We start from the raw sequence: 21842 nt of genomic DNA, 5'->3' as shown, positions 1-21842 counted from the left end.
ACAAAACCCGTTTCGTCTCTCAACCCCTTGTATCGCGGCTGACCCTTTTCACCCTTACGAGCCACTCGGGCTCGAGAGCATCGAAGTACTTGAAAGGTCGTAAACAAGCGCGGCATCGTATTTTAAAGATTTACTTTTCGTTGACACGTGCATCAAGCACGATCGCAATTAACAGCGGTATTGTGAGAATTGAATCGGTAAGTAGACGAAGGGCTTATCTAAGCTACCTGCGCCAAGTCTTTTTTACGTTGCTTGGGCAGCTGCTTTATCATCATTCACATACATAATATATGTTCGTTTTTTTCCCAAGCTTTATAAAACTGTAATAATATAGATAAAAAAATTTTTTTAATGTTTTACAACACTTTTTCTTTTACTTGCGCGAAAAGTTGTTCTCATTCATTTATTTATTTATCCGTTCATCAAATATCGTTTTGTTCGATCAGTCCGTTTATCTTGCAAAAAATTGCGTGAATATAAATTCAATTTAATTAAATTATATTCAATTGTTATTTATTAGGTAAAAAATTTTGGTGAACTCTGTTGATTATCATTTTCAATTTTGCAAGAAACATCGCAGCTAGTTTTTCTGTTCCCGCGGCGACGGTTACGTTCGTCGTTGATTAATTCGCGTGGCGTGACGCGAGATCGATTAGGGGATTACGCGATACAAATCGTTCGCGGACGCGGCGACAAAGTAACAGCGGAAATATCTTGGGAAAATAGTTGTCAGAGTGGCGAGCGCGTCGGGATAGGTATTATATTTACCATTTCGACGTTTTGTTCGTGGCTCGCACGTACAGGCTATAATGGGCTCTGCCCACAATGGAATATAACCATCAATGGTGAATTATGTCAGGCACGTGCCCCGGCATAACTATAAAGAATGAGAGAGAGAGAGAGAGAGAGAGAGAGAGGGAGGGAGAGAGAGAAAGAAATTGGCCGACGCTTTTGTTCGCGACGATTGCGACGATACCTCGACTCACGTGGCTGGTGGGCGTGCGTGCAATGGGATGTTAAATATCTTAATAATGGTTTTATTATGCGGTCATCTGCGAGACGCGTCTACAAGGGTCCATAATGCAAATGTTGGGTAAAGATCGCGATATCTTCGCCGTAAGTTACAAAAAAAACACGAAAAACGCGTGATTTTTTGAAAACAAAAATATTACTGTCGTTCTAATTTGTAACTAATAACATTTTTAACGTATTGCTTTGCAATTAAATGTAAAATTAAATAAAAATTAAATAAAAATTAAAGAAACTATATATTTTAATTCTTTAGAATTTTTTTGGGGAAATTTCTTTTTAGAGATTTTATCTTCATGAAACGTATATGTTTTGTGCTTAATTTTATGTTAGTTACAATAATTAATTTTTGTAACTAACAAAGCCTGAATATTAAGTTATAATTGAAGTATATAAATTATATTGTAAAAATATTATATTATATTAATATAATGTAGACTATAATTTTATGCGACATTTTTTCTTATTGCAAGAGATTAATGTTTGCACTTTTATTGGGTTGCTTCAATACAAGCGTAGATAAAAAAAATGCTTTTAAAAAATACGGGTATGTTACGTAAAATGTGTTGGAAAATATTTTAGCAATTTTTTAACAATACCTTTTAACTAACTGGTCGATAGTACTAACTTTGAACGTATCTTTGTACGAAATTGCAGATTTCTTCAATAAGTTGTCAGAGTAACTGTACTGACAGATGGGAAGTAGAAATACGTTCAATATAATTTTACGTGGAAGTTGACTATTATATCTACTGATGATCAAAAGAGTAGAGGGCACCAAAAGTGTATCTTCATTCATCCATCATTTATCCATTTTCTTCGTACGTTGCCAGAAGTTGGTAACACGTCTGTTCGATGGACATAAGCTAAAAGACGAAAAGCAGTCAAACGTTCATAGAATATTGTTTCGTGATAAAATCACCATAACCACCTCACAGTAAAACACCAGATGATAGATGGCATAGCAGTAAGATCGATGCGAGTGCTACAAGAGGATAAAGCATTTGGGATAAAGTAGAGTCCTTCCCTATGGTTTCCCCATAACTCAGCGATACTCTTCAGGTATACATATGATCATTCTAGGATATGCACCCTTAGTAGAAAATACACTTTGCTTTCAAACTATAATTTTCTTAAAGAGAGACATTTTAAGTATAATGTATTTTGATAAAATCTACAAGTCATTAAATTGTTATTTTTTTAAGTTATAAATTAAATTAAAAATGGTTAAAATATTTAATATTATTTTGATAAATAAAATTGATTTTTAAATAGAAAAAATTAAATATGCTTGATTTTTAAGGATATAAAATTTAAATATTTTTTATTTAAAATTTACCGTAATATTTTAATACCGAGATAATTATTAAGGTAGTATAATAAAATATACATTTGTTGTGTGCCCAGTCGTTATATTAACGACGCAGGATCACCTTTATCAATTTAAGCTTACAACAATTTTCTACGATGACAACAATCGCTCTTTCTTTATTAACCCGACATTATCACGGTGATATTAAATAAATTTATTTCCGGCAACCAATAATTTTCAAAGGGGTAGATCAAATTTTCTTCATAATATTGCTCTGTTCATTCAATAAAATTACTCACGCTTACGCGTTAATCTCGCGATAAATTTTATTTACGCTCGTTTACGTAATCGCGCGAAATTCACGAGGAATTGTCCAAGCGTACAGTTTCGAGGAGAGAGAACCACCAGGTCCCGCAGATTCCCAGATATAGCTTAGGATAATCCAATTGCGAATTATCCACGCCGCCGGCGAGGCTCGTGTGCAGCATTCTTCACTCTCATCACAATCATCGTGTCGAGACGATCGTACAATAACGACCGCCGGTGTGTATTGTCGCTTCTCAATAGGCACCCCTAACTAAATACCTATCGAGTAGTCACGCCTCCGAAGGCACCCCTGTGCGTCCCCCGTTGTACCCGTGAAATTGTCGAAAGGACCGTGAAATCGCGAGAACACGAGAACAGAATGCATCTGGGAAGTGAAAGAACTTTAGCTAGGATTGGACTAGCTAGAACTCTCAATTAAGTGGACTTGGACAGAAATGAGTTTTCTCTCTCACTCTGAATAGAAAATAGACAAATGTATGGAAGATAAAAATTAATTTTAAAAAATTATATAACAACGCAATAATGATAAAATTGTTAATAAATCTAAAAATAAATAGTAACTGCTAAGCAGAGCTAAGGAGAAAGATAAATAAGTAGAAATGACAAGCAAATATGGGATTTGGTATTTTATCAGCAAGCGGGACCCTTCAAAATAGGCCTTTGCAGTTTTCTGAAAAGCCTCTCTGAAAAAAGTATTAAAATGCATTCCAGCGAAAGGATCATCCCGGGCCGGAGATTTCGTTGGGATGTGTGTTGGGTACAATCAAAACAATCATTAACCACAATGCGATAAATGGTTTTGTGACTGTCGACACGCGTTACCACTTCGCTGTCATCGTATCTGTTGAAATCTAGGATCGACCTCGGACTCGGTCCGGCACCAATCGTCTCGCTCGAACTGCCTGTTCACCCTTCAACGTGACGTGGTACGTGGCGCTTACACGTGCGCGTGTTTCGCAAACGTCTTGGAAAAAGAAAAGGTCGACTCTCTCGCAGATTCTTACGAGATACAAATCGAAAGGTCCAGATGTTTCCATTCTACCTCGGAGAATTAATCTTTCTTCCATCGCACATTTAACCGGACTCTTCAACGTGTATTATTTGATTCCATTAGAGGAAAGGAGGGGGTTGTGAAGTATCATTTTGTTTTTTGACAATAACTCAGTAAATATCAACGCGACACGATTCTAACCAGCGCCAGTTTATTGACCATAGAGTTCTACCAATCATCTTATAGATCAAAGTTCAGCTTTTATTTATTTAAAAAAAACATATTAATTTCTTGCCTTTATACAATCGCGTTGCAACATTTTTCGTTACAGTCTGCGATTACGTTTATCTGACACTTTCATCCACGTCGCGTTCAAGGGGTAAGCCGATGTCGGATCGAGCTCGGCGGGGAACAAGTAGAACGTGAGCATTCTAAGTGAATAATAAACATCGCAATGGGGTTAGATACATGGGGTTTTATACGGATGGACTCTCCCTCTCTTTCTTTCCCTCTCTCTAAACGCGAGCGGACGTTTAAGGTGCCCATATTGGTCCCCTAGCCTGCGGGCAGTCTGCCTCATTCTTGCGGGGGGCTACTTCTCGGCTCCCTCCCTCTCACTCTTTCTCTTTCCGCTGGCAAAATTATTATTCGGCTATTACACGATGATTACCCAACAGTACGTGGGTGTAATACGAGAAATAAGCGTGCAGTTTCATGGTGCGGTGGATCCGATGACAAACCGAATAAATCCGCCGCGCATTTAGCGCCTCTCGGCGAGACACATGTTCGTACATCTGTCTTCGGAAACGAGCCTGTGTTTAGTAAATCATCGCCTACGATCCGTGTACATACGCGTGTTTACGTTCCTTGTCGAAGACATATTTTAAAAGGAATCAAAAACAAGGAGAAATGCAGTGTACGGTTATTTTAAAAGCAGCTTCCAATGTCAAAACAAATTTGAATAAAGTGTAGCCGGTTTTCTGAAAGACGGGGTAACTCCGTATTTACACTGCGCAAAGATTTACGTCGCAGGAGTCAGAAAAGTAAAAGTGAGGATAATTTACACGTAACCAGAAGTTCAAGTAATAATTTCCAACGTTCATTTCCGTATAAATCAGTACGAAATGGGAAATATGATTTTAAAAAAAGTAACTTAAGCGGCATGCATTTAGCAATTCTTCTCTAATACAATTAAAGTTTTTGTAAGAGCAATAAGTTTCGATGGTAACAGTTTGTTTAATAATAAAAACGTATGCATAGAGAAAACATTAAAAAGCGATTTATATTATTCACATCAAGGAAACCTCTGTACGTACATCATGCCTCTCCCACTAAATTGAATTTCAAGGATCGACGGTGGTTTATGCCATGCAAATTGGGTCAGCCCACCCCTTCAGCCTTTCTTCCCAATCCTAATCCAATCCCCTTTAATGCATATCCTACCTGTCCCCGTTGTGAGAAAGCTATGGATACAAGCACCTTTACGCGAATCTTTTAGACAGCCACCACTCGAAGCAACATCTTTTGCTGCGCGTAACTAAAATAAATATCAAATATCTGACGAAAGCTTGAAGGATTAAAATTTATATAATATATTTATGGAGCTGCGAGAACCAAGACAGATCTTCGTGCAAAGTATTTTCAAAATATATTTAAATCGAACTAATTACAAATATTTTTACGCGATCTCTTTGATTCTACCATATCGATATCTTCCATCCATGGACGACATTCTTTTTGCACTTTTACATTTACCATTGGACGTATCTGTCATACAATAATTTTTAATTCTATGACGACAATTCTGTACGCTTTTATCAATGCATCCATTTGTTTCTGTGAGCAACAATGATCACTGACACCGATATTATATTATACGTTTCTTTCAACCATTATAAGTTAATTGCATTTTAATGAATTTTAAACACTAAGAATGACCTGGTATTAAGGTGCAAACGTTTATAATTAGTAAGTTTAAATGTGTTTTGAAAATACTTTGCACGAAGATTTCGCTTTACTCTCACGTAGCTCTTTAAATATATTATTTAAAATAAATCTAACGTATTGAAATATATCAGATAAAATTATAAAAAAAGATACATCACGTAACGCAATCAAATTATAACGTAAATTTCATATTTATTATTAACTAACGTTATGTAGTAACTTTAATGTTATTAACGTTCATTATATTTTAACTTTATATAGTAAATTTTATAATTATTTGGATTATTAATGAGGATGCACGAGTTCTGTTTCCATCCTATTTTGAGGGAAGCCCTTGAATTTCAGGCCTCGATCGAATATAACGCGCGCACGCAGCGTGCATTAACGCTGATTAATTCAGCGGTTTTGTAAATTCGCCCTCGGTTCGGCTTGTCATGCCTTCTAGAGGCCAACAGCGGGGAGAGCTCGGCGCGAGTATCTCCCTGTGTCGTTCAACGCATGCTTAATTAGCTGACGAATAGCTTCGTCTCTCGACGAAGAAATGGCTAAAACGCAGATGCATTCCGAGCAACTGGTTTGGCAGAAGACTGTGGCGATTGAAGAAACTTGTCTCTTCTATTTTACGAAATAATTACATTTTTTTATTAATACTCAAACAAAATATGTATTAATCTCACAAAACTATAACTTTTTTTTTTATTACGGGTTGCTTTAAATTATTTATTTTCTATAGGATTAGGATTTATTTATGTGTCTATATAGTGCGTAAAACGTTCACGTGAGAAGTATTTGAATTTCAAATTGTTCATAGTTTTTTGTACTCATATTATGACTCGTCTGGAGAACCCCTTTCTTCGGTGATCTAGGAAGCAGGGGGAATCCTCTTTGTCATCGACTTCGACAAGTATTGTTGCGGATAGCCGCGCGCCACGCGACAGCTGCCCGATGGTATCGATGTCGCCGGCGAGGCCTATCATGCTATTGAGATGCTCGCGATATCGGTCAAATCATTGATAAATATATATCCCCTTTCTCTTTTCATTTTTTTTTCTAAGGCTTTTTTAAGGCAACATTTTTATTTTGAAATATTTTACGTAAATTTTTAAATTCAATTGTTTATCATTTCGGAATTTACATGTTCAGTCGCACTGTTCGCGAAATGTATAGATAACTTAAATATATGTGAGATATAAGTAAATTTAAATAGAAGCAAATAAAATTTAACGATGAAAGAATCGTATTATTAATTATATATATATATATTTTTTTTTTTTTTAATTAATGATATTGTCGCGATTGAATAATTTTTACATTAAACCAGAATTTCTTTGTTGCTATTTGCTTAACAAATTACATTAATTATATTAATAATATATAAGTATTAATATATATTAATAATATATACATACATTAATTACATTAATAATTCACCATAATGAGCATATATTGCTTACAAAATAACAGATCGCCATATTATCGAATTTCGTATTCGCTTTCAGAGAATGTGCGGGGATTTATTATTCACGATCAAATTTCGCAAAGTTATTGTAACATATATTTTCATGGTTATTAAGGTCTCGGGGCGAGAGGCATCATGGCGCTCTTGAGGCGGACGTGTGTTATTATTCGAAACTATCTCGAGCGGACAATGGTTTTCGAGCAATCTGAAACAGAGATACGGTTATGGGCGGCTGTCGCAATAAGTGCTCGAGTGTTTTCGTAGGCCCGCCGAGTACAATGGATCCCCGTAAAGCGGCCCCGGTGTTAGGGGCATCCACGTGTATCAATCTCGCCGGGAAATAACAATTTTGTGCTGCAGAGAGAGTTCACAGTTGCTCTCCTTGTCCGACGTGCATCCCCGATAACGCTACAAAACGATTACCATTATTATAACGATAATTACTACGATGCGCCGCAAACACGCGATTGACGTCGCACGTGTTATTTGGCACTTTATCAGATTTTACGCTCAGAATCGTACTGATGCTCCGATTCGGGAGCTAAATAATGGGACTGTTGAATGTGTCGTTTGTGTTTTGAATTGTGTAAAAACGATGTGACGAATGTATGTATTATATAAACGATATTTCAAATATTTGCAAAAATTGCAAATTTGTAATTTGAATTAGAGAAAAATTATTGTAGTGATTTGAAGTATCAGAAAGAGAGTATTAAAAGCGCTTCAGAAATATTTTCCTTTTATTTCATACTTTTATGATATCAGCTAAAGTATAGATAATATTAATTATGATGTATTTAGACAGATATTAACACAGAAGGTAATTTTGACCAATAAGAGCCAGCACAGGATGTCTTTGTGCACTTGGTAGCTTCTTATTAAAATCACAAATGATCGTAAACAATGGTGGACAACTTTCTGTGTCTGTTAGCTGTGACACTTAACATTTATTTGGTATAATTATTTATGTCGAGTGGATCGGATGTGTTGAGTATTTAAAACTGTCAAAAAACCGTTCAGAGGTTCAGTTGTCTATCGATAGTATCATATAAATGTAAGCTAATTATTATATTTCATCTCTGTTCAATAACGGTTCAATAAGGGGTCAAACGCCATCGGCTATCGCCGATGATGACCGATCGCGGATGAGGCACTGATGCGACAAGAAGCGCATTGCGCGTGCACACGCGTGTGCGTGTGTGAGTGAGAGCCGTGCCACACACCCCGTGATCGGGCTTAACCAACCGCTTAAGCACTTCGCACGAGCGACAAAAGGGTTTCATCCCTGAGAGTCCCGAACGCGCTAATAGATTGCGCAAATGCTCTTTGCGGGAACGACATCCGAACGCTACCCGACAGGCGGCAATGGCGGCCGGGGGCTCTGAAATATTCATCCGAAGCTACCGCGACATTTGGACGGTATAACCTTGGCGATGCCGTGGGCTTTGATCTCGTATTCTCGATCGCCGATAGCCGCCGCGTATCAAAGGGCTCGATAAGCCCTTCCGCGCCGCCTTCCCGTCCCACCACGTTAATCCACCCACGAGATGTGCGCGGATTTACTTCGGGAGCAGAAAACAAATTGTTCCCCCGCAAAGCGTATATTTAAATGAGTTAGAGCTGTTACGGAATAGAGATATCAGTGACTGATCAATCGTTAATAAATGATTGCTGCATGCATATATGTTTATCCCATGACGTATAAAAAATATAATTGTATAGGGTAACTCTGATATTTATATCGCAAAAAGATTTACGCTGTAGAAGTCAGAAAAAATATAAAAAGTGAGAGTGCATTTTACATACATGTTATGTGCTTTCATAAACCATATTTCCTTAGACATGATACTTGATAAATTAAGTTTTAAATACGTATAATATATGGGCGGAGTTACTCTATGTGTGCAATCTTAGAAAAACATATAGTGAAAAAAACATTTTTTTTTTTATTTAAGTCAATATATTTATTTAACGTTACTTTCTTGGTTTAAACGAATATTAATAAAATAATTTATTTTTAAACTTGGAATATATTTTTTTAATAATGTTAAAATAAATATATTTACTTGAACATAGAAAAAAAATTTTTTTTTGTGTACTGGATATAAATGTGCTTTCTCATATTTGAGCGAGACACATTGTTTACTTATTGCAATTTGCTAAATGTATGTTGTAATTTTTTAATTTAGTTGTGGTAAGTAAACAACGTATATCGCTGGAATATAAAAAAAAAATATTTACGTTTCACGAATACGGAAGAAATCTGCGCGTTTCAAAGTTAATCCTACTAATTCCTATACTTAATAAATCGTATGAACACCAAACGCCATGACAAAGACCTTTGTGGTCCTTGTAAAAAGAGCCAACTGGCCCGTTCATTATCTCGAGAGCAGCGGTCAATCGGCGAGAAGAAACCCTTTATGCGAGATCGAAATAGCGATGGGCTGTGCAAAGGAAGGTCCGAGAGGAAAGTGACCAGTTCCCTTTCTCTCTTTCGACGGAGGAGGCTCTCTCCCCCTCATCCACGCCCATTCCCGGGCCTCACAACAATGGCCATCACGTCGCGACAAAAGCTAAACACCCAAAATATTGGCGAAAATCCCGGTATTCTGTTGCGGTCGGTAAGTGGGGTGAGATGCAGGGATACTGGCCGGGCCCCACTAAATATCTCTCGGATCTAATCTATCCTGTGCTTGGTCCCCGTGTAATCTTGTTACACGGCCAAACGGTCACATTTCTCGCTCTAGGTCCTAGAAACGCTCGTAATCGAGAGAGAGGGCTCACGCTTCTCTCTCTCTCTCTCTCTCTCTCTCTCTCTCTCTCTCTCTCTCTTGCTCGAGATCTCGAGCGTTTCCGCTCCAATTGCCCTTTTATTCCACTCTCTCGGAATTAAGCGTCTCTCTCTCTCTCTCTCTCTCTCTCTCTCTCTCTCTCTCTCTCTCTCTCTCCGCCCCGAAGAGGGACAACGAAAGCGCCAACGCCTCTCGACGGCGACGGCTCGTGCGGCTCACCCCGAAGAGCGGAGTCCGGTGCGCCTCGTTAGGTGTGAAGGGCCGCGCGGCTGTAAACACAAATGGCACCCCGCTGCGCCTCGTCGTCGCTACTTCCGCTACCCTCTTGAGTGGCAGTTCGTCGTTCAGCGCTCCGTCGAGAGCACTCTGTAAAGGTACCACTCAATCGCCAATCCGGCACCTCGAACAGTCATCGATGGTAAATTGTGTTGCTGAACAACGTTTCGAGAAGCGGCCTTTGCAAAGTGTATTATTGCGCATTTAGCGCTAGATAATTTATTAATTGGCATCTAAAGTCTCATATTTCATTGATAGTTAGCGCGCAACATTGAGTCGATTCAACAGTTATTTAGTTGCACCTTGCATCAAAAAGATACAATTCATTCTTGTCAACCGTTCAAATTTTTTACTCAAGACTTAATTAAACCAACTTGATATTTAGTTGCATGTATCGGGCAAACTATTTTAGTTTTTCAACAAATTTTTCTCAGTGTGTAATACACTTATATGTTTGGTTCTTAATTTATTTTATGAATATGAATACACTGACATGAAAATATTTAACAGAGTAGAATGATAATAAACATTTCTTTTAGTAACTTAGATCAATTATTATAAAATGTTTACTGACTTCAAAATTTATTTTTTTTATCCAGAAAGAAATTTCTTAACCTCTTGTTTTTACAAAACTGGAAAACTCTGAACTAATAACTTTCTAAATGGAGACTTGATAAAGGAATTTTTTTTTATGATTCAAATTAGATTAATTAAATATTGTATTTAAAATACGCGATTTATTGAATATATTTAAATAGATAAAATAATTGTAATTCCAATTCTCTATTCTGAAACTGTAAACGCATCAGCTCGATGTCAGTTTGTCGACAACGCGTCAGTAGGAAAACAACGGCGCGTTACTTATCACGGCTCGGTTGCGCTCGAAAAAAGCAAGAGAGCCTCAGAAATCTTGCTATGAGAAACAGGCCGGAGCCCAATGGGAGCTGCACTTTCTTTGAGAGAGTTTATAAATTATGAATATTTAATAGCACACACACATACACACAAACGAGAACGCGTCCTACGCGACGTGTCCTGAGGTCGTCCATTGTCATCGTCGTCAGCGCCGTTGTCGTCGTCGTCGTCGGGCATTGGGTTATTTTCCCGGTCTCCGGTGCAATAACGTTGCGCAACGTGAAAGGGGTGCTTAGGAAACAGGCCGGTACACGACGCTAAAACGGTAGCATCCCTTTGAGACGAGCGTCAAAGCTAATGGACCCCACTCTCTTTGCCGCGGCACGCTCTCTTCCCGTCTCTGCAGCTCGCTATCTACCGGTTACTCCACCTATACAATCACGCTGCCAACACACCAACACCGACGACGGCACTTCCCGCACCTTCGGGAGCCACCACCCACCCTTGCGCCTTTCCCTCGCGTTCACCCCTCCGCTCCTCGTTCTCCTATCTTTTACTCTTTCCCTTGCCTTGTGTTACAAAAGCGGGTCGCGAGGGGGTGGCGGAAGCCCCGGCAATGTTTAGTACCAGTTGATTGCAAGCTCGTTAGAATATGCATAAAGCATCGTTGTTAAATGCCCTTTCTCTTGCGCCGCGGCGGAGAATTTAATGGATACACGCGCGACTCCGTAATGGCTGGCAGCCCCGGAAGTGTTTGCCAAGTTTGCGCTATTTGCTAAACGGCTCGCTCGTAGGAATAGTTAACGATCGTACGAATCGTACATACTCGATGAGAAGTATACATATATATTCCACTGTCACATTTCAATATTTCTAGCTTATCGAAACAGACGAAGTTTCACTAAGTTTCCCATTGCTCGATAATGTTCTATCGAATCAAAGTATATAATTCAAGTCAATTCTGGCCACAATAGTATTTTCTACAAAAGAAATCAGCTGATTAGTTTTATGATTAGGCAAGTACGTTTTTCCAATAAATGAATAAATTGTTTATACACACGGAGAAAGCTGATGTCTGATCGAATTTTCTGTTTTCAAAAAATAAGATACAAACATTTACGACTATTTATACATAGACTGAACAAAAATTTCCACTGGACCGCCTATGGTTCATTGGGAATGAAAATCATCGGATTGTCCGGATTATTCGTTCAAAAAGTGATGGACCGATATATCTTTTTCGTTTATTTTCGAACATTTCGATGATTTTACTTTTAATGAATCGTAACTGGATGTTTGTGGGATGTAAATGGTTGTAAATATTTGCTTGTTACTTTTTGAAAAAAATAATTTAATTGGAGTTTAGTTTCTCAGAGTATTTATATCTTGCCTATTTGCTGAGGAAATGTACAACTTACTTGTCTATGATCCTCAAACGAATTGACAGCTGGTTTCGTTTGCAGATTATACTACTTCTGCAATTACTTAGTGACTGACTCATGTAACATATTTGATATATATTAAATATTCTTAAATATTAATGCTTAATCTTTAGAAAATAGGGAGATCTATTTTTTAAATTATACAGTTTTTCTTTCAGAAATTTATTATAATTTATTGTCTTTATTGTCCTTTTATCTTTAAATATGTTTCAAAGTCGTCACTGTAATGCCACTCTGTAAAGGTTAATAATTTATTTATAAGAGAAAATGTTATATTTAAAATTTTTGTAATTGATGCAAACGTATATCTATCTAAAATTCAACATTGGGTTGAATTCCGGCGAGATATCGAGATCTGATTTGTTCGATCAGCCGTTGCAAGCATAAATATACACACAGGGAGGAGTTTGGAAACCGATTAGCAGTGTATTCCGAAGCATCAAAACCGTCGGATACCTCGTACTATGCTCCGACGCGAAACTCCCGAACAGGCTTCGAACTTGCCGGTCGCTCCACCGCGACATTTATTAACTTTACCAACGGGGAAACTGCCGTGAGTTTCCGCTGGATTACACGGCGAATTAGGCAAGCCGGGATTAGTGTTACCCAATTTTCGTGTAGTTTCTATTCCTCTGATATACGAAGCGAAAAATATACTGCTTCGGGAGGATTCTTAAGAGTATTCTCTTCTTTAAATAAAATACTGAAATAATGAATATTGAAACAAAATTGACAATGAGTGAAACGAATTGTAAGAATTGAAGCCAAAATTACATTTTAAATATGTTTAAAATACTTAGAGGAAAGTCGCCAATATAGATCTCATAAAACAAGACGCACTCGGAAACTAAACATTGGACTTAATTGATACTTGATAAAAATATGATCTACTTTAATTAATTAAAGAGATAAACACAGTTCACATATCTATACCATTTTCTGTATAAAATCAGCTAAAAACAAATTCGTACGAATATATCGTGGTCGCAAATTTCACAGACAGGAATTTACTTGAAAACGAAAAAGGAGCCAGGAACGCAACGAGTAACGATTGCGCGATAGACACTGGTTAGTTTCAGTTCTCGACAGAAGAGACGCGAAGAGAGGATCGAGGACGACGTCCTCGGATGAGAGGACGCGGAGGGAAATCGGAGAAGCTGTCAACGGAGCGCCATGCATCTGCCACTTACCCGCGCCACCGCCCTCGATCGCGGGTCTCGGGGTGTACCTTTTTTCCCACAATGACGCACCACTTCGTCACAATTATCGCCATTATTCAGGCGCGAGAAGAGAGAGAGGGAGGGAGGGAGGGAGGAAGAGAGAGAAAGGGAGAGAAAGAGAGAACGTTTTAACGCGCAAGCCACACGCACAATGGCCCAATATATCTGTACACCGTATCGACTGCATCTTCACACAGACGCCATCAGCTATGGACGTGACCCGGGGGTCGTTGTCGGCCGCCGCTCGGAATCGATCGATTCTTCCCTCGATCGCTCGTTTTATTGTGTTTTGACAGCGGCGGCGAGCTCTGGTTTCGCGCAACCACCTCCGATCGGCTTTTAACACCTCGCGCGGCGCATTCGTACAGGCCATTTTCGCTTCGGATGAGAGACCGATCTTATCTCCCGAGTTTGTGCCCCGCGTGAATTCGAGAGCATCTTACTCGCCACTCATTGCCCTCCCTTTCGGCTTCTTCGGTTTCCTTTTGGTAGCACAACGATCGTATCTGATCGGACCGGATATAAAGTTACGTGCTCGTTCTCCGGGGTCCTGTTTCTCGCGCAAGCACAAATACGGTCCCTGGTTATTTCGAGGAGGAGCCTCCTTTGAAAGGCACGTTTTATCGCGCCTATCTACGCGCGATTTTCACTGTTGCCGATAATGCAATGCCCCGGCTACGTAGATCCGGGTGGTCCATCGTGGCGCGAAAAAGCGCGCAAAGTGGATTATACCGGGAAATTGCATCTTTTTACACGACGCGATATTCGCGCAAATTTGCCGTTAAATGCGGCTCTAAGAGCCATACTTACGTTCAAAACGTCCTTCGTCGAATTTATTTATTTACACGTGCGCGATTGCCTGGAAACAAATAAATTTAATTAGCATAATTTCTCCTAAATAGAATTATACACGATACACACGCATGCGATGTATGCCAGATATTCTTTCTCGATTAAAAACTTTAAATATTATATTAAATCTTATATTAAATTTCACGTTACTCTAATAAATTACGTTAGCGCACTTTTAATTTACTTTTACAAACTGGAGCTAAGTTATATTTTTCTTAGAAAAAATATGACCCATTAATAATCGTATTTATTATTAATAAATCTAAGCTAATTGGAAGGGAAGAGATAACTATAATATTTAAATTGATGTACGTGCTACTTTTTCAAGTTATTTTTTTTTTTTTTTTTTTAAGCTTTTTACAAACCTTATTTTTCGCAATCATTCTGATTACAGAGGATGCAACTTGAAAAAGATGTTAGCTATAATTACAATTTTAAGGAAGAAATTTGTATAGTTGTATATGCTGTGAGTGCTCTAACAAAATACAATTGTCTGCCAGGTTTCCGACAATAAAACCGCAATAATATGCGTTATTTCCCAATGCAATGTGCCTGCGCTGAGAGCTCGAGCGTGTGCATTCGGTGGCAGACAACGCGATATCGTTATCTGCAGCCGTTGCACGTACGGGATGTACCGGGTGGCGTGTAACTCCGCCAATGGAACGTTTACACGCTGCGCCGATAGGCAACATTGTATTTCCGTTGCTAGCAGCGAGGCTCGGGCACGCATAACGGAGTCGCGCGAATAGCTGCGCCAGGGATAGCAGAAAGAGGGAGGGAGAGAGAAAGAGAGAGAGGGAGGGAGGGAGGGAGCAGATACTGGTTGCGAATCCTGATGGGGGGAGGGGGAGAGGAGAGGGAACGACGAACTGTTATTTGCAACGAGTCGCAACAATTGCAATCCGAGCCGATCGCGCGCACGTCGCGCGTCCCCCCCGTATACTTTCGTGTAGGGTAAACGCCATATTGCTGCATCGGCCCTCCCCATCCCCCCTTGCTTCCTGCGCGATTGAAAATAATGTTTTTGTGCAAGCCGAAACGGCAGATATGAAACCAGCATGGCGGATGCTTACAAATAGTTGCGGGGCGGTGACTACGTATAACGGGGCAACCCGGGCGCCTTTATCGCACCTTTGTCCGCGAATCGCGCCACGCGGGCCGAAAGGATTCTCTGACGGACGAGAGCGAGTGAGGGTCGCGGATCTAAAAAAATCGGAGGGGCGCCAACGGAAGTCTCCGATACACCCGTTCTTTCTCCCCCCTCGTGCCCTCCGTGCGAGATGTCTTTCAAACGAGACTGTCGATTCTACTCGACGGGGGTTTGATTTCGGATCGGTGTTGTCATTGAGAGAAAAGATTTTGCTAATTCGACAAATGTCGGTACCTTTAACAAACATTTGTACATGTAGTGACAACAAGTGTGATTTATTATCACTATATTTACATATATTTGTTACAGGTACTGATGTTTGTTGAATTAACAAAATCTTTTCTCTCGGTGTGTAGAACAATCTAATTCGAACTAAAAAAACTTGCGCTCAAATGGTATATTACCAAAACAGAGTACGATTACGTTGCGATTACGTTGCGATATTAATTTATTTATCTAATTTGCAAATTAATTATTCGTTATTTTAATATTCATCCAGATAATCGATTCCAAGAGGATCTAAGATAAATCCAAGATGGACGCGTAAGTCAGCTATCTTAGATATCACGATGGCTTTTTGAACAAACTTGTTAATTTATTATTAGCACGTACAAGTTAAATAGCCATCTATAATTAGAAATAAATTAATCATTTTGTAGTGATACTAACTTTCTTAGCGACATAGAGAGATTCCATTTTTTAAATATATCTCTCATATTAGAGATTAAACTTGAAACAATATTTCGAGAAATGCAATAGTGATCGTCGAGATTCTTTATTATATTACGAGATTACATATGCATTTTTTTATAGCAATCGGAAAATGTACATGCGTAAGAGATCAAATACATTTTAACTGTATTTTAAACTGTATTTTCTTTATTAAAAATAAAACGGACATGTAGATATAAACATTTTTAATGAAAAGGTAAAAAAAAAATAATTGGAAAATTTAAAGCTAAAAATAATTATTAATTATAGTGAGCCGAGATTTTTATAAACGTTAATCGCAGCGTATTACTCCATGTCTTTCCATTTCAGCATATAGATACGTTATTTGAAATCTTTACCTTAAATCAAAATCGCAATCCGCACAAGCATCGGAATCGTAGATAAGACCACTCAATCTCGCAAGACTGTCTCGTTCTTGGTCGTCGGGCTCCATGACGACGGAGCAACACGCACAAAGCGAGAGGAGGAGAATGACAGATAGACAGAGAAAGCGGATGCCATTTCCGAAACTCGCGGTGCAGCACGCGCTCTGAAAACGGGAAACACGCATCGATCGTCTCTCAACTCCCCGGTCCAGGATCGGCTATGATATCGAGCTACGTTAGGCCACGTAGAGATAAGAGAGCGGCGACGTGGTGCGGCGACGACGGCCGCACCATCATCAAGGCCGTCACCATCTCCACTACCACCACCGGCGGCCAGATTACGCCGGCCAGGATCAATATCGCTACGTCGTAGGCGTGCCGACCGGTGGTGGGTTCCATTTTCGTCCGACCCTCCGATCTTCCATTGGACGACGTTCCGACATTCAGGTTCCCTCCACCGCGTCAGACCCCGCGCAGGATCTCGCCGACCAGATACACTCGCTGGTCCCCTCTCCGCGTCGAATGCCGAGTGTTCCCCGCACGATGGGCGGGCACCGTTTACGCGGCCGCGCACTGAGCGGAACGAAAAACCCGTCAGCAAGGCAGTCACACTCGGCCGAGGATCGTAAATCATGAACAGTCCGCTGCTCAGTGCGCATCGCGACAAACAGGGTAAAAACTGTCGGAAAACAGGGACTGCCGCGATTGTTGGCGGCGCGACGTCGCCACCCCTGGAGCGATAATTTACGACTCCAATATTGGGAGCCCCGTGCGTATCTGGGAACGATAACGGGCGGCGAGTTTAGTGCGCGGAAAAGTGCTCGGGAGATCTCGATTTCTTTTCTCCGATGTCGGTTCTCCAATCCGACAATTCCATGACCACGTAGTCCAACGCGGAAAACCGTCGCTGACCGCGATCGCGACGAGCGCTCCCCCTCAGTGGGGAGGACGCGATCAGTGGTGTCGTCCAGAATCAAGGATCGGTGTTGGAGTCGGTAGACATCGTCATGTGCAGCAACGAGAGCCCGCCGCCGGCGAAGGAACCGCTAGCCGTTGGCCTGGGTAACCCGATGGCCGGCTTTCTCCCAGGTCTCGAGCATTATCGGCTGCATCTGTACCATTACGCGATGGCGGAACGGTTGCGACTGGCGCAGCAGATGCAGCATCCCGGCGTGGCCCATCAGCCTTCGGGGGCGCCAACGGCTCACCTGAGCATGGGCCCGGGATTTCCGGCGCCGTTACCTTTGTACCCGGCGGCCGCCGCCGCGGCTGGCTACCCAGGCCGATTGGCACTGTCCATGGCGCTGCTGCATCCGCATCACCAACGGATACCCGAGGAACCCAAACCTCAGCACAGTTACATCGGCTTGATCGCCATGGCGATACTGTCGTCACCAGAGAAGAAACTCGTGCTGTCCGATATCTATCAGCACATCCTCGAGCACTATCCTTATTTTCGCACCCGCGGCCCCGGTTGGCGTAACTCTATCCGACACAATCTCTCGCTGAACGACTGCTTCGTTAAGTCCGGCAGGAGCGCTAACGGTAAGGGTCACTACTGGGCGATTCATCCGGCGAACCTGGAGGATTTCCGGCGTGGCGACTTCCGCCGACGCAAGGCCCAGCGTAAAGTGCGTCGACACATGGGCTTCGACACATGGGCTTGGCGGTAGACGAGGAACCGGATAGTCCCAGCCCACCGCCCTTACCCGCCACTCCGCCACCTCCGACGACTCTCGGTCCCACGGTAGCCTCGCAACCGATATCTGCATTGTGGGCGCCGCATCATCACCATCATCAACAGCAACAGCAGCAGCAACAGCAACAGAATCCCTTCCAGAGCCAGTCCCTTCGATCGTCCTTCCAGCCGAGGAAGCGACAGTTTGACGTGGCGTCTCTCTTGGCACCTGATGATCAGCAACATCAGATCGAAGAGGATGTCCTGGGGCCGGCCAAGTCGCGTAGGTTTAGCTGCAGCGAGGACGAGCATGATTTGCCGGAGGCCGATCAGGACGACGAGGACGTCGATGTCGACGTAGTCGCCGATGCGAACGCCTTACCGTCGCCGAGCACGCCGCCGTCGGCTAGTCCGGATATACCTAAAGTCGTGTCTCCGGCCGCTCATTGGAACCATCAGAGTGTACAAAGCGGCGGTCAACAGCAGCAACAGCAACAGCAAGCGCTATCGGCTGTACACCTTCACAATCATCTGCACGTCAGGAATTACTACATCCCGGCTAATTCCGCCGGCGGGTCCAGCGTCTAATGGAGGGCTCGGAAGAAGCCGGTCGGTTCGCATGACAGGTAGCCGCTCATGTCTGCCGAGTGTCCACGAGGCTCCTTTTCTTTTCACCGCGTGCTTTTAAAAACTTGTCGAATATTCGGTTCTATCGTGTCGCCTTGTTTTCTAAAAACAAAATCGTCTGGAGGATACGATTTTCTTTTAACAAAAGTGTCGTTATCCTACCGTTGTCGAGTAAATAAATGAGAGATGCGATACGTCTCAGGAGAAAGGACGATAAATACAAAATTATATTTTCAAATTGATTTGAACCGAGCTTTAACAGAATTCTAATTGAGACTTGGTCGCGCGAAGATATTGCAATATTAAAAAGTGAAAAGTTGTAAATGGGACCGTCCCATTAAATAAATAAGCGAAAGTAAATCAATTAACGATAGATTTTCTCGGCTTTAAGTTGCTAGAAAAATCTGCCATTGCAAAACGATAAAAATGAGATACTTGATGATTTGAGGATGATATAGACTTAAGCAATAATGATTGAATCATAGAAGAATCATTTAGAAGTTATAACGGAGAACTATGTTGCATTATTTGTATTATTTTTATATTATTATATATATATATTTGTTATATATATTTATGTGATTATATTTATATACCATTTATGTATATTAATTATTGAAATCGCGGGCGCGTGTTACAAGTGTATTTAGGTCTATATCATTCTCAACACTGAGAGAAATATTTGGTGAGATAGCAAAAAAAAAAAAAAAACGTTTGAATAGTAATCAAATGAATTTTATAGTTGTAATTACTAAACATATAGTTGTTTCGACCAAACAATCTACAGCCTTAACCAAACAATTGTTTTTATACGACTTATGACTAAATGGTTCGTTAAATATAACCAAGTTTTTGGTACCAATAACTGCAAAATTCATTTCACTATTTAACTTTTGATTAATATTTCTCTCGGTGAACGCCTCGTACATTCAGACACCGAAAGAAGGCAGAACGTCTGAAAAATATTCGCTGGACGTTTCGAATTATTTCTTAAAGGTTTATATTGTCCGGGTTTGAATGCGACACGCGTGAAAAATACGCGTAAGTTGACCTCCGAAACGGAAAAGCTAGGCGGAAAATTGTTGGGTGTCGCGTGTTAACGTAATCACGCGAGAAATAGATCAGTTGTCGATTATATTTCTAGCGTCACATGAGGGTCACATTCTCGCGTGTTATTCATTGCTGTGCGTTCTTACGTTTAATTGGTTTACGACGAAAACTTTGCGCAAAGTCGTTTTGTCGGCCCTTCAACGGGAAACGGAGTAAAAGAAACGAGAGAAGAATCGTATTTTCAAAAATGATTGAAAAATTGATATTGAACTTGTATGTTTGCTCGGCGTACTTGAAGATCAAAGTATTCAGACAATATAAATGTTCAAGAAGGCGATATGAAAGTCTTGCAAAAGTGTCTCAGGAATATTTTAATTTTTTTCAGACGTGCTTCAAATTTAGAATTTCTTGCCGTTTGTAGATACGGGGCTCAAGTATCTCATTTTTCTCCTGATTTAATAAACAGAAAGCCTCGTGTAATAACGGCTAGCTCTCTCTGTCGACGGTTAACCGACCTTTTTCATCGAGCGTGAGGAATAAATTTCGAGTTCGGCAATTCGAACGAGGCAAGCTTTGGCTATGCCCGAAGAACTTGTACGTGTATTATATAGATAGATGTCTAAGAAAAAATTATGTATAGACTGGAGTTCGACGGTGGAATCTATGAAGCGTGTAACAATGGTCAACGATCATCGTGCGAATTGTGAATTGTGGTATGATGATTCGTTAATCGTTAATCCCGACGCGGTCCGTTTATCTTAAAAGTGACACGCAAAACCCCGTACCATAAATGTTACTTAAAGTTAATACGCTTATCTAACGTAAAGTATCTATTTATAATATCTATTGCAGTACCTTTGTACACTACAGTAGAAAATCACAAGTTTGTAAGAGGAAAAAATGTGAAACGGATCTTTTTAACGCCGAGGTCGCCCGAAATTCGCTGCACTTTTGGGATGAGCGGCTCGCGTTAACGCTGAAAGATTCTACCGGCGAATTTAGGACTTTTTGTAAATATACGCGAGGACGCGCGGCCCAGTTGCCGGAAGAGGCAGCACAGAAACTACTGATACGTACGCGGGGCATTACGTCAGACTGATTGCGATCTCCGCTTGTTCATAGTGTAATATAAAAGTCGTTTAGGGTCTAAGATAGCGCATCCCTATTGTATAATCCACGTTGGTAGAGACGGTAAAACGAAGATATATATATTCTGTACAAACCCGAGTACTTTTCCCCCACCCTCCTCCTCCTCCTTCTCCTCCTCCCTTGTATGTATGTATGTATATGTATCGATGTATACGTACCTGTGCGTACAGAATTCAGATACGCGGATCCGCGAATGTGCGATCGACAGTGACGATCGCGTTACCGATGTCGCACCGGTGAGAAACGCAAGACCATTTTTTCACAGTTACCTCGTAAGCACACGCCGGCGGCCTCTCTCTCTGTTACTGTCTCGAACTGCAACTGAACTTTAATAAAGTTTCTGTTCCCACGAATATCTCTCTTTCTCCGCTAATTCACCCGACTCCTTTGAAAGAGAATGAAAATAATAATCATGACGTGCGTTTTTTATCGAGATAAAGAGCACCGCGCATTATTATTGGCGTAATAGGTGGACTGCCTTCGCGAGCCGCACAGGCTTTAAATTAATTGCCTTTCTTGCTGCATTACCGAGAAGAGCCGTATAAACACGTTTTTTGTCATTGTTTTAATATGTTGTTTTATAGCAATC

General features: G+C 40.7%; 1 protein-coding gene across 1 annotated transcript; it reads left to right on the top strand.

Annotated features, from left to right (window-relative positions):
- The first annotated feature begins 17336 nt into the window (after nt 1-17336).
- Nucleotides 17337-21606, top strand: LOC105207621 (forkhead box protein D1). Its single transcript, XM_011177180.3, is given in 2 exon segments — nt 17337-18398; nt 18401-21606. Coding segments are annotated over 2 exon segments (1257 nt in total). The 5' UTR covers nt 17337-17756; the 3' UTR covers nt 19016-21606.
- The last annotated feature ends 236 nt before the right edge of the window (nt 21607-21842 follow it).

The sequence above is a fragment of the Solenopsis invicta genome, chromosome 14 (genome assembly GCF_016802725.1).
Source record: "Solenopsis invicta isolate M01_SB chromosome 14, UNIL_Sinv_3.0, whole genome shotgun sequence".
In the NCBI taxonomy this organism is placed as follows: Eukaryota; Metazoa; Arthropoda; class Insecta; order Hymenoptera; family Formicidae; genus Solenopsis; species Solenopsis invicta.
This window is presented reverse-complemented; position numbering and strand designations above follow the sequence as displayed.